We start from the raw sequence: 14,092 nt of genomic DNA on the forward strand, positions 1-14,092 counted from the left end.
ACTGTTTAGTTAGCAGAGGTAAAAAATCATTGAGGGTTTTTAAAACTCCACTAAAAACGTGCTTTTAAGGAGGTCGAATAGCCATATCCTGTGAAGTATGTTTTAGGAGGAATTGTAGGAGCTTGTTGCGCGGTTATTATGCTTACATTCCTCTTGGAATAGCAAAAAACAAATTCAAAACGACTGTTTTTGAAAAAGTACACGTTTAAGAATTAATTTTAGCTATAGTTGGGCCCTCGGGGCCTACATACTTTTCAATTAAATTTTTTTTGGATGTCTTTAAAAGGGCAGCGCTAAAGGATATACCTTATGTCTTAAATTGTAAATTGTCTATTACTTACTATGTCCAGATCATAACCCGGAATTAATAATTGCAACGGTTCCGATGCAATTAAAAGGTCACCCACAATGCATTGATGTGTAGAGAATAGAATCATAAATAAAAAGACTTCGATAAATATAATTTTAATAGGATGAAGGATTAGAAGCATCCCTAATAACCCTTTGTTTGGTAAGTGTTCTCTCTGGTATAAAATTGATGACTGCAAAGAAGCGAAGTCAAAAAAGAGAGTACCATGGAAATTTTATGCCACCTATAAAAAAAGAGACCTTAAACTAAATTGATGTCTTAAAAGCACTGGGGGAGTTTTTTAACTCTTTTTTAAAAGCCAACTTCATCTGTGACAACACTCTGTGACAACGTCACCATTTAATTTTTTGTTCTCTTTAAATCTTTTTAAATAAGAATTATTTGTTGCTACCTTTACGACTTAGAGAGCATAAAATTTCTAAATTTTAAAAAAAGGAAATGGATTTGGAAATCATTCAGCAACTTTTACAATCCTATATCCGCAGAAAGAGAGGATCACAGCGTTCTAATTATACCAACGAAAAGCCAAATATAATAACTGGGTATGGACGGGAAATATTACCAACTTATTGACTCTCATAAAATAGAAAAGAAAACACCGTATTAGTTGATAAAGTATTTAATGTTGTTTATTTTATGGCATTTAATAAGATGATAACAGCTTTTTGTATCATACAAAGTACCATGTGTTTTCAGCAGATCCAATAGAACAGTAATTTTGACATAGTAATGTCAATAAAAATGTGCTTTGGGGTTGTCCATATCAAGATATCTTTTAATGTAAAGGCTAAGCAATTAATAATTTCATGTGGAAGTGTGTGTACTAGGTCTAATAAAGTTAAGTATTGAGAGTGGTGTTTAGCTTATGTCGTTCTCAATTTAATTACACTTGTAAGTAATGTAATAAAGTTTTTATGTGTATAATACTCTCTTTTTAAAAGAGCGTTAAAGGGTTGTTAAAGCTCATGTTTAAAGAGGTAAAACGAAAAGTATATTATCACAGTTTGGGCCGGAAAGATCGAGTTTGGGAACTCAGTATTCAATTTTATTTTAGCTTTCTTCACCAGTGTAGACTTATGAACATAGATAATGGCTATCGTTAAATTTTTTTGAAATTGATAAATAAGCACAACTTGTTTTTCAGCTCTTTGAAGACGAGTTCATTTAGCTTGTTCACTATATTATTTTAATTTGTTTTTTAATTGTGTCTTATAATGTCTTTTAGGGTTAAAACATTTATTACCATCTACCAGACAGTAAAGTATTAAAAACACCACTTTAAGGTATATAGTATGATTCTTGGCAATATGCACATATGCCTTTTTTCACACTGTACTCTTTAGAGGCTCATTTAATGTATCTACCCTTTGAGGCTAGAGAAAGTTGTGTTTGAAATAATTTATTTCCCTAATGTAAGTAAAGCCTCAGGCGTACAACCTGAATATAGTCTTCCAGATACTCCAATTAAAATTTCCTATGGTTGTTTTAGGAGCAATCCTTTTAACTCGGATATTTTAGCTTCATGAGGTGTTCTTGAGCACCAGTTATAAAAACTTTACAGTTGTTCGACTCTTGTATCTCAACTAGTTCAGCGATGGCCTTTGGAAACTTTCCAATACTATAGAAGAAGGCGACAGTTGTGATGCCGCGAAGACATCGGGACCAGAGTCTGAAAGCAGCAAATATCGATCCCTCAGTCTTTTCTCAGCGGTCGGCAAGTGGGGGAGACCGCTTTACTGAGCCGTTTTAGGCTGTTACCGACGCCCGGGACTCCTTGCCGGAGTTTCAGTTTGAATATCGGCAAAGACTCAGGCAGCTCCTCTGCCCAACCGAATGGACAACCTGGGTTTATAATTTTAAGAAAGCAAAAAGACACCGTCTTCTTTGATGTCGAAAGGCCTTCGACCGTGTTTAGCATGACGGTCTGTCGCACAAGATGCGATCTTTATCTGCCCTCATGGGCTTTAACACGTCATGAAGTTATAATCAAACGGTTGCATCATCGAAGTGCGTGTGGAGGCTACGCTGTTGCCGCTCTATTAGCTAACGGCGAAAGCATCCCTTATCTTGCCCCTACTATTTCCAGTATATGTGCGCGACGGGGCCTTGCCGTTCAATCCTCACACGCGGATCGATGTGATTTAGATTTACTCGTAGTCAAAGTCGTCGCCCGCCTTGATATGTTAGCATCCGCAATGCTATCTTAACGCGCTTAGCGATTAGTGCTACACATAGAAAATTTCTATAAACACGACGAAGAGAACATATCTTCTTATAGGCGCTCTTAATTTTTGATGACGTAAAACCCTGCAATCCCTCAAGTGATATACATGAGAGTCATCATCGATAACAAATGCTCTTGATCGCCTCAAGTCAGCGAGGTAAACGCCTTCACCATGCAGAAAGAGCAAGCTTTCGTTGGGCAGCAAATGAGAATTGTATGCGCCTTGCTTTCAGTTCATAATGTTATAGGTTGACATATGTGTCTAAAGCTTAAGCTTACGACTTCATGAAAATAGATATCTGTGCGAACTGGAGCTATCCACCGGGACCTTCAAACTTGATCAAGTAAAGGTCAGTTTCCGACGCAATGCCCTCGGCCTTTGTGGCTGGCTAGCCCGGTCTACTGAATAGCGAAGCTCATTCCCAAACCAAGGGACGGCGCAGTTGTCGTCGTCTACGTGACGCGCTTTGAGAACGAGTTTTTTGTTTCGCAGGTGAAAAAAAAATATAAAACCTTATAGATTTTAGACTTGAATACAGTTTATCTGCGGTTGGTACTGATTGAGAGCTCGAAAATTCGAAGTTGATGACTTGGGGGAGCACCAAAAAAAGGAAAAGTCATTAAAAATAAATAAATTGCACTTTCGGGGCGCACTGTATATTTATGTACCAAGAACCTGCACAAATCATTGATAATAATAAAAATTACTTTTGATAAACACTTCTCGATATTAAACTTGGCTATCTTTTATGTGCTAGCGGAGGTAGTGGTGTAGTGCGTTTCTTTGTGATAAAAAGGGTTTTGCTCTTTTCCGCATTAATAGTAAATTTCCAAAGACGACGCCAATCGGCAAGCGTCACTAGGTAGTACTGCAGATGCTGCTGCAATAGGGCAGGTGAACTTTGACGAGGAGTAAATCGATGTGCTACCACATATAAGGCAATTCGCGTGTGGGGCTGGTTAGGCTGAGGCACTTCGCGTACATGAAGTACAAAGAGTAGGGGTGATAAAAGAGCTACTTGTGGAACTCCGGCTGTTATTTTTCTTAGAGGGTGAGCGTGCATCGCCCACACGTATATCAAAGACGCGGTCCTTAAAGTAAGATTTGATCACTTTAAAAAAATATAAGGAGGGGCTATGGCGCACAATTTGTGAAGCAAGCCCTGTTGCGTCAGTCAAACGCTTTTTCGACATCGAGAAAGAAGGCTTTTAAAATGAAGGCTCGGGTCGTCCACTCTGTAAAGCGAAGGAGTTGTTGAGTCGTTGAGTGCCTTCGAAATCCAAATTGGAACTCTGGCAGGGTGTGACTTGCGCCAACAAATACTTTCAAGTGGCGCAGTATAGTCGCTTCAGCTATCTTGCCAACGGCTGGCAAGAGGCTCGTAGGCCTGTATTTGCTTGGCGTGGACGCTGGTCGGAGTGTATTCGGGGGCATTCCAATAGTTGCCGTCTCTTCCAGCACAATGGAAGGTGCCGAGAGCCATCATAAAGTTGTTGAGACAGCAAAAGCGTTCTATCCCAACCACTGGTAGTTGCTTTAAAAAAAACTTTGGTGATGCCGTGGGGGCCAGTGTCTTTCGTCTTGGCAAAGCATTAATAATCTCTACGATTTCGGCTCTCGGCATCAGCAAGGTTTGATTCACAAAGCACTTCTTCAGCAACTAAATAAGCAGATGGCACACACTGAGTAGCGAGGTGAGCAGCAAAAAATTTCGCTTTGCTAGCATCATTTTCCGCCACCAAATTACCGCCTCGCATAGTAGATAATGGTAAACGCTCTCGGTTTCTGTATTTTCTTATGAACTTCCAGAAAGAGACGCGACCGTTACCTTTATCATCCGATATATCTCTTAACTTTTCTCACACAATCGATTATGGTGCGCCCAAAGCTCTTTCCTAAGGCGTCGGTGTGGTCTATTAAACGCTAATTTATCTTCGGGATGTTGTGACACCGTGGTTACTCGAATAAGGCCTCGCCGCCAGCAGATAAGGGCTTCCAATTCATAAGGCAAGTGGTTAAGGCGGAACTCAACTTCCCATATTTTCGTGGCGGTGTGGTAAGCTATGGTCCAAGCTCCCTAAAATGCAGAAACAGCAACGCCAAGTAAGGCGGGCGCTCTAATTAAGGGGAAAATGTTAAAAAGGTTGTTTTTAAGAGCCTTGGAGAATTGAACCCAGTCTGTAAAAGTTCTAGTATATGTACTCAGTAACCCCTTTTCGTCGCCCAAATCAAGTAGAACTGGCAGATGGTGCGACTAGAGTTCGTAAAGAGCTTCCACTGCCTTTGAAGTATGCATATTTTTCACAGCGGCGATATCCCCGTCCTCTCCATGTGTTGGGTTCTGTAGTAGTAAGACACGCAGTCCGCCCTCATTGGTGAAGATTCGATGATTCGGCCTTTTGGGTTATCGACACGGCTATTCCAGGCGGGATACTTGCAGTTAAGGTCCCGACATACAACAACTGAGGAATAATTTATTAAAAGGGCACCATGATCTGAGGTAATAAAGTGGTCTGCGGGGGGCACTTGTAAGCTGCTGTTATCGACATGGGCCCCTTGCTGGTCAAGTGGTGGAAAGCTACAACCGCCGCCACTCATGGCGGCCTTCGCGGTACGTCTAAAAATTGCAGGGTTAAATAGGACTCTGGGAAGAAGATGAGTCCCACTAGTACCACACAGACAAATTCTTTCGCGTTGCATCAATTCCTGTAACTCTTGTTTCCCATGTAGAATGCATCTGCGTTTCCGAACAGAAGATGGATATAACGAAGAGATTGTGGTCTAAATACCATTGTAAACGGATTCCAGACCCTTCGCCATCTCTAACATTGTTGATAGGTTTGTCGTAAATATTGAAAGCAGTTGTCTAAGCGTTAGTTGCGGTTGTTGGGGGTTATCTGAGGAAATGCCCTTGTGGTCAAGCAAGCGGCATAAGAAATTGTCTGAGTTACATTAATAGGGGTTTGGTTTTTGAGATGTTGGTAGAATAGTTTATTGAATGGTGTAGGCCTTCGCGGGTAATGTTCGCAGCTACGATTAACTGGCAGTGAGCGCTTCACCACAGTCAGCTCAACTGGAAGGACTTTCTCGTGCTTTTGTGCGCTGTGCAGTCAAGAGGCCCTCGCCACATTTAATAAATCGGGGGACTGCAGAGCAAAAACTTGCACTGTATTTCCAGATACCTGACTGGTGGCGCTGTCCGACTCGATACTCTTTCGGAGATCTTCCACCCTAACCCTATTAAATACTTAACAGTTTTTCTATAATATACTAGTTTTCAGAACTAATACATCGTAAAATTAACAGCAGGAGGCTACAGACCGTAAAGATATGTTTATCTTAAAACTATCTAATCTTTGTTTAGAGTTTTATTAGTTGTATTTTAATATAAAAAGGAAATAAAATTTTTAATCTTACAAGTCCTAACGTGTCTACTAAATATTGAGTTTACGGGCTGCGCCCCTTTTAACCCTTTAACTGGAAAAACTCTGGGGCTTAAAATAGATTTGTTTTGCGTTGGCAACTAAATTTACCGGTTTTTTATGTTTTTTTGGTTACTGCCTGTTCTGTAGGAACATGGTACAGAAACTTTTTTTCAGAGATTGTTTCAGAGACTGAGCCTGTCGTTTAGGGTCAGTTTCCATAGACCTACTCTTATAAATTGAACCTAGGCGGCATGTGGTAAACATAGTAATTTGTAACCTATAAGTTATTAATATACTGTCATAAATTTTCTGTTAATAAAAGTCGTAAGGAAAAACTTTGCACCCAGAGGCTTGAAGTTATAGAAATTTGAGTACTTCATCAATGAAATCTTTATTAAAGCAATTTTATTATTGGTATTTGATACGTTAATAATCCAAAAATTGCGTTTGTCATACCTTCGCTTTAATATAATGTATTCCAGTTTGTTTTCGGCATTTTTCTAAGAATATTAATAAAAAAGTATGCTTGTTACCCATTCTTTTTTACTTAACTTCTCTCACTATTCTTTTCCCTTACTTATTCAGCTATCTTATCTGAAAGTGTATTAGCGAAATATCTATTACCCTTAATGAATGTCGTATCCATGTATAAGTTCACATACAGTTTTCTCTAAATATAAGTTTATACAGAAAAATGTTTTTTAGTCGGTGTCATCCTAATAATAACATTTACTTCATGAGATTGTATCCACCACCGTACACTTGGCGAATATAAAAGCTTTTCTAGTTTCTTTCCCTTGCTTCTTAACTCACTCCAACAATCTTTTCTTTGTATATTATTGACATAACATGAAAAAAAAAAAGTTGCTTTGATAGTATAATAGCTCATATTAATTTTGTTAGGATTTTATAACTTAATAATGATTTTTTTCCCCTTTTAGGCGGGCGTTTTACTTTTCGGCGTGGTGGAAATCTAAGAGATTAAAAGTTCAATGCTCTCCGGTTCGCTTTTGTCGCTCACAAGAAAGATTTGATGTACTTTTAAATTATGAATTGGTTTTGTTATCAAGAGGGGATATTCTGACTCGACACAAAAAATTTATCCTTTTTTAAACAGTTGTGTACTGTTGGCTCCTTTACGTTAAAGTAGAAGTTTGATATAAACTCCATCAATTTAAGTAGCCACCTTTTACTACCTCTAATTTTAATATTTAAACTTTTTCATTACGGTTCTCAACAGTTATTTAACTAGTATAAGAGGATTTGAAAGAGTTAGTTAATAGTGTTTGTAGTAGTTTTCCTGTTTTTATTATGTGTTGATATATCTTTATTCTCTAATAAAATGAGTTATTAGAGAAAATTATGATTTAAAAGATATCTAAATAAGGCTTATGACCTTTCGGAGGACCTAGTTTTGTCGGGTGGCCACTTGGGGTAGAAAGGTGTAATATGGTAGTTATGCTAATTTTCTGCCCGTTTTTATTAAAAATATCAAGGAAATGATGCTTTTATTTTATTATATTTTAATTTGGTGGCTTTGTCCTTTCTTATGTTGTTTTTGCTTTCTGCGTGTGCTGCTAAGACTTAAGTCTAAAGCTCATTCACTTTTTGTTGTGAGTGTTGTCGTTGTTCCAAATAATTCAGGACTATAAGTTAATAGATTAATAATTTGAAGGTTATGAATTTCACAACGTGTATACACTAAACGAAAAGAACATAGAAAACTTACACCCCTTGACTTCATAGCTTACCATTAATTACCCTATGGTGGAGGTCATACCTAACTGAATTAAATTTGCCAGCCTGTGGGCTATATAACTCTTGAAAGTAGGGTTTTTGACTGGTATATTACTCACCAGCCTATTACGCGCATAGTTCATAGGCCGAACTGGATACAGCTTTATTAAAGCTGTGATAGATAAATATATAGGAGTTAATTTCTGAAATTCTTCGTACCCACCCATCAATTTTTTTTAGGAACTGAATGCGCGTTACTTAGATAAATATACTAATTTTTAAAACTACCTAGAGAACTGGCTAGGACGCTTTTCTTGCTCTAACTGTGTTTAGCTACCATTGCAATATTCAATAAATTGTCCGATCTCCCAGGGAATTACGATCTTTGCCTAAAATTAAAAACGCTTCCTTTTTTTATGCTACCAATAGTAGCTGATAGCAAGTAAAGCTGCCTTACTCTTAATGATAACCAAACCGTTGAGTAGTGCTTCTAAGACCTCTAACTATTGGACAGTTCAAGGAAAAGGTAAAGCTCTTAATTTAGTAGCTAGTGACGAGTGTTATGACCTTTGTCAAAAGCTTTTCTAATAAATCAAATTTCTTGCTCTTATACAACTTTAACACGTTTACTAAAATTTAGCAAAAGTTATACGATTCCGCATATCCGAACTAAAGGTTACTTGTTAAGGATAAAACCCCCTATCGGTTGGCTGTTTTATTTTAACCGTAAAACAACGAATAGCACAAAATGTACGAAAGCCGACGTTGACGCTACGATGACGATTTAGCTGGTGGGCTCGATAGCTATTTCATTCTTAAATTTACTTCGAGTACTACTAATATTATATTAGGGTCTAAAATTGTGAATACCACATGCCCTGCATTTATGATATATCTTGGAGCAGCCAACTTGGCGTCAACTATAGTTGTAAAAGACTGTACAACAGACGTAATGTTATAAAGCTTTTTGGGTCTTGACTGTAAAAAAGATCATTCTGGGTCTATAACAAAATTATTAGTTACTAAAACACAAATAATTATAAATACATTTTTTTATTTATTAAATAATTTTTTAAATAGTTGTGTGAATTGTCTTGACTGGAACGATAACGGAACCCTTCTAGCCTCAAAGTCAGGTAGAAAAAATAGCCTTTTATAACTTTTACTCGGACAAAAAGGTTTAATTAATATTTTATCGTATAAAGCATATTATGATCACTATGAAGCTAGTTACGCTTGGTACTCCACCTTCTCAAAACATATGTGGAGTAAAATTTTTTCCCTAAAATATAAGTTACAGAGAGTAAAAATATTAAAGGACAATATATTTTTTTCTCATTCTTCAGAATAACTATTTAGGAAGTTGCGCAGCAAATAGAATAGTTATAATATATGACATAGCAGAGCAACTGGAAGTGCAGTTAACCAGAACACGAGGGCAGGGTGAAGGTTTATAACTAAATACTCTGTTACTATTATTTTATCTTTTGAAAAAGTTGTTAATGTTGAAGAGATGCTTGGAGTTGTTCCTAAGTATTCAAACTCTTTGATATCTTGAGTGAAGACGGTATTTTTTATTTTTTAATTAACTTTATTACTAATACGTAAACACGTTAAAGGAACTATTCTACATCTCGATTATCGCTCCCAGGATGTGTACTCTTGTAAATTTAAGAAATACTCATAATCCCAACTTAAACTGCAAAAGTATTTTCCGTTGTGCTGAATGGTTCGATTTTAAAAATATTTTGGTAGACCTCTAGCGTACCAGTGTTTTTAACCAAAGCGAAGTGCATCAACAGTTACAAGTCCGATCCTATCTACTTGGCAGTTGGTAAAGAAATATATATTACTAAGATTAATAACAGTATGTACTTTGTACTTTGCTTCCTGTTAAATATTAAAAAAGTCGTTAAAGTCTACGAGCGACGATTTATTTGCGATGCTCTTAGTAAGGGATAGTACCTTTACTATTATTGGTCTCTACTCTAGGTTTTGTTATAAATAGACCCGTTAGAAACCTTTTTACCTCTGTAAGTTATTAAGAACCATCTGAGGAATGAGAGGCCTTGTGGCAGAAGTGGGAGGCGTTGGCGTTTCTAAGTTCTTTTCTAAAGGTTTTGTGTCACGTGCGTTTGCTTTTTAGATTGTGGTAAAGAGCTTCTTTGCAGCTACGGAAAAACGTCCCAGTACTGAGTAACGCTTTGAACGGTCCACATCTCTGAACCTTTGTTTATTTATCTACTCAGGTCTACTTGTGGATTTTAGCTACGGAAAGAAGAGCAATGCTGAGAATGCTGGTTGTTTGTATAGCGCCTCCTGTACTTTCGATTGATTGGTGTTGCTCCACTTTTCCTCGGCTTTCCTTCATTGCTACAGCATACTGAGTGCTTCGGTGTTCCGCGACAGCTGGTGATGGGTACTCGCATCTCTCGCTTGTGACCCCTATGAAAAAGATACTCATTATTCAGCGCTGTCCAAAACCAGCTTATCTCAAGAACAAGTATATCAAACCAACGCACTTTTCTGCCTAATGCCTTTACAAGCGCCGTTGTGCCGTCACTAGGAAAGCTGGCGAACAACAAGCACAATTATTCGCTTCCTATCCACCTGTACAGGTTTACTCTGCACTTTATTCTAACTCTATTTATACGAAATGTTGTATATAAAAAAGGAATATATTTAAATCCCTATACCTCTAAATTACTTGCCAATAGAACCACCACTCTTCGCAGAAGAAGTGGAGAGGAGGTTTCGTATTTGTTTGTGCGCTTTTACAACTGAGTAAGGACAATATATATCTGGGAAGACTGCTTGGCTGCTCTACTGGATTTCCTGAAAGCAAATGGTATCGAGTAATCACGTATAAATTTTTATTTGGTATAGATCGTTCTCATCAGTTACTACGCGCAGCCCCCACAGTTCCCGAAGTTACGTGAGATTAACGGAAAGTCTCTTCGAACTCGACTTATTACAAGAAGGCCTATTTGCGGCGGATATTGCTCCACATAACTATCATAATAGAGCTGAATTGTACTTTTCCTTTCGCTTTCGTGACTTGCATGATTTCCCAGTGGTAATTTTTTTCAAGGATACTTCGGCTAAGATGAAGAAATGCCTTCTGAGTCCCCCGGAAAAGAGGGAAGGCAAACATAAACAAAACGGTGATAGCGGTAATAGGTTAGCTAACTTAGAAAACGCCGGGCGAGGAGCTAATCCAAAAAAGACAACCGCCGCGAGTTTATATCCGCCCATCAAAGGGCCTCGAGCGCCACCGCCAGCTGCGCTGAGGCTGAAGATAACACCTCTGACGACGAAGGGAATAGCGAAGAAACCAGATGAAGAGGAGCAAATAGGCAATAATCATTGCGCGTTTGGCAAGTGCTTTTTGTGGCGTTCTCTCTCTGCTCCCGAAGGCCAGGTGGCTTTTAGCACCGAGCACTCATATAATAATACTCAGAGTGATGAGCAGATATTTCTGCCACTGCAACGTCGACCCGACATAAAGCAAGCGTTGTTCTTCGAAGGCTGGGGGTTATGGGTGAGCAATGACGATGAGCGCATGTTTATGTGGACCAAGGCCCCGCCGTGCCTCCTTAACTGTACACATGTATCCTGCTTCTCTACTAGGAAACTGGACTCCTGCTGGGTGTAGTTAAGGTCGACCAATACATTGTAAACTGCATTCTGTCTCAACCCTGGAACCCCGTGGTAGCCATCAGCGGAGGGTCTGCTCACTGACTACTGGGGAGTATACCTTTTATATTTTCTGCTGTGAAGATATCGAGAGTAATGTTAAGTTTTCGCGTCCCAGCGGTAAGTTCATGATTAGAGTGCTTGGTATTATAACGCATGTTATTTTCATCATGCCTCGTTACCTTTATCAAAGGTCGAATTTAGAACGTCAGAATTGTCTTATATCTGCAACCAGAATCGAGGTCATCACAAAAAAGCTTTGGGAAAACGCAATCAGATTTGTAAACTTTGAAAATTGTATTATAACAGCTTAATTGTTATCCTTATATATATATATAGATTAGTTTCTTGTGCAGGATAGTACAGGAGGTGCTATTATTGATGTCTTCACCGTTACTTTAGTTTGTTAATTTTATAGAATCTACAGGGTACATAATTTACTTGAATAGTTGAAAATTTTGCTTTAAAAGCCTTTAAACTTGAAAAAATTCCTTTTTGTTTAAAAAGTTATACTTATTACTGTCCCTTTTTTGTAGTAAACAAAAGCTGGCTTGCTGTTTCAAACTTAAAATTATAGATAGGAAAAATCTTCATTGAAAGGATTTAAGTAGCTTACAAAAAAAACTTTTACGACTAATGCCCCCCAGACACGGTAAATAATGTACAAACCGCTGGATTGTAGAAGGGGTTAAAACCCAGCCGCTTTGCGTAGAATCTACAACAAGGACTAATAAATGTCACGCACTCCGAAGAAAACCACGAACACATAGACACGCGCCAAGTAAAGTGAGTATAAAAAATTCATATGATTAACCATTTTTAGTAATAGCAACGGTATGCGTGGAGCGCTTGCCTATTTCTCGGAATCAAGTTACTAATAATATGTTTTAGATAAACCTTTAAAGACTTTTGTGCTTTTAGTGACACTAACAAGTTAGACGCTCAATAGATAAAAAAAAAATTTTTTATTCTATTATTGTGGATTAGGAGCCGAAAGAGTCACCGTTTGTTGGGCTCTTAATAAAAAGAGAAGGAGCCTTAGTTACAAACAATACTTTAATTTTGCTCCAGCGCAAAGGATAGACTAATAGTAAAGCACTTCAGATATCGCAGCCTACTTATAACTCTATTAAGAGTAAGTTTACCTGAACCACCTTTTCCTCTTGCAACTGCTTCGTAAACTTCTCTATCATAGCAGAATTGACTTTAATACGTGGAGCAATCCCCAGCTGTCGGCAACTACTGAAGGATCAAAATTCTGTGTCGCTGCCACTTAGTAGCTCTGCGGTTTTTGTAGAGAAAATTTTTTTGCACAACTTAAAAGTGCAAAACTACAGACAAAATATTGAGATCGTGTACCTGTAAGGATCACACGTGTTATTACAGTCTGAAAGCTAGGCATGAGTGGAAGACCTTAACTTTATGGCTTTAATAACAGTATATTTAGTGATAGCGCTGACATTACTTTTTAGCAAACTATATTGTTAATTAAAGCTACCTCTTCATAGCATACTAGGACCGCACTTGCATCACATACTTGTTTGTTTATATTTTGAAAATTTATTTTTGTATACTACATAAACGAGATTTACGTTGCGGTTAAATTCCTGAATGACATTGTTACACCCTGTTTTTAAAAAAAGATTAAGAAGGCATTTATCCAACATTAAGAAAGTTTGAGTTAAATCTTATCAAAGTGACTTCTAAAAGTAAGACACTTCAATAAGGAATCTCCAAAGTAAACAGACTTTATTACTTAACTAAAAGAATTATAAGCTATTACAAACATATAAGGGGAAAAATGCAAATATAAAAAGCTTGGATATTTATCCTTTGGTTCCATCCTCTCTATGCAACTAAGAAAAGTTGGTTCTACTAAATAAAACAGAAAGGCAAGCGTTTTTTTTTTCCGTAAAATAATGAGGTTCAAAATTTAATATTTGTTTTGTCTCACACAACAAGAGTATTTAAGTACAGTATAACGAATGCAAAAACTATCAATGCAAAGCGACAAAAATTGTGCATATATATTATTTATGTATTTAAAATGACAATGCCTGGTGCTCGATTGAGTCAAAAATCTTCGTGTACTCGAGCTCTCAATTAGGAATAATTGCAGACAAGTTACATGTTAGCTTTCAAACAAAAAAATGTCATTATTTTCTTGACACCAAATAAAAACTAGCGCTTAAGCTCGACAAGTGGGCAGCATATCTCGTAAAATAAGCTCCCTCACCAGCAGGCGATTAGTGTGCCTGGTGAGTCTGTCGTAAAAGACCACGGCATGGCGTTGGAAGACAATGTTTAAAAGGTCCAGCCGAAAGTTCCGGTGAAGAGCATCATTCCTCACAAACCACGGTGCATTTGTCATCACCCGCAGCAAATTGTTCTGTCGCACTTAAAGTAACGCCACTAGCGCAATGGAGTCGTAGGTCCAAGCAGCATTCGTATGTCATTATTGGCTGGGTGTAAGACATATGCAATTGTCTTTGTTTCGCAGAAGAAGCTTGCTTTTACCGCATAGTAAAAGGTAAAGCGGTTTAATCGCTGTCTCGACCTTCGCCACTAGGTAGTCCACGTGCGGTTGCCAGGAACGTTTGTTGTCGATGATGATTCCCAAGTAATTCGCTTGAGAACAC

At 37.9% G+C, this 14,092-nt stretch overlaps 1 protein-coding gene across 2 annotated transcripts; it reads left to right on the top strand.

The window, feature by feature from the left end:
- Positions 1 to 8,514: 8,514 nt before the first annotated feature.
- LOC135145699 (uncharacterized) lies at positions 8,515 to 12,310 on the top strand. Of its 2 annotated transcripts, XM_064077832.1 has the most exons (21): positions 8,515 to 8,548; positions 8,609 to 8,775; positions 8,838 to 8,893; positions 8,963 to 9,206; positions 9,269 to 9,324; positions 9,377 to 9,464; positions 9,513 to 9,953; positions 10,007 to 10,078; positions 10,137 to 10,176; positions 10,229 to 10,260; positions 10,324 to 10,375; positions 10,475 to 10,508; positions 10,567 to 10,605; positions 10,671 to 10,790; positions 10,849 to 11,178; positions 11,230 to 11,417; positions 11,473 to 11,573; positions 11,647 to 11,734; positions 11,793 to 11,881; positions 12,031 to 12,105; positions 12,166 to 12,310. In XM_064077832.1, the coding sequence occupies exons 8-15, from the start codon at positions 10,043 to 10,045 to the stop codon at positions 10,865 to 10,867; spliced, it is 372 nt and encodes a 123-aa protein (XP_063933902.1). In that variant the 5' UTR covers positions 8,515 to 8,548; positions 8,609 to 8,775; positions 8,838 to 8,893; positions 8,963 to 9,206; positions 9,269 to 9,324; positions 9,377 to 9,464; positions 9,513 to 9,953; positions 10,007 to 10,042; the 3' UTR covers positions 10,868 to 11,178; positions 11,230 to 11,417; positions 11,473 to 11,573; positions 11,647 to 11,734; positions 11,793 to 11,881; positions 12,031 to 12,105; positions 12,166 to 12,310. The 2 variants fall into 2 exon arrangements, with proteins under 2 accessions (XP_063933902.1, XP_063933901.1); XM_064077831.1 differs by lacking the exons at positions 12,031 to 12,105; positions 12,166 to 12,310 and having other exon boundaries at positions 10,137 to 10,169; positions 10,475 to 10,605; positions 11,793 to 11,822; positions 11,881 to 11,911.
- The last annotated feature ends 1,782 nt before the right edge of the window (positions 12,311 to 14,092 follow it).

The sequence above is a fragment of the Zophobas morio genome, unplaced genomic scaffold, assembly GCF_036711695.1.
Source record: "Zophobas morio isolate AGI-343-1 ecotype UQ-CSIRO unplaced genomic scaffold, CSIRO_AGI_Zmor_V1 ptg000175l, whole genome shotgun sequence".
Lineage (NCBI taxonomy): Eukaryota > Metazoa > Arthropoda > Insecta > Coleoptera > Tenebrionidae > Zophobas > Zophobas morio.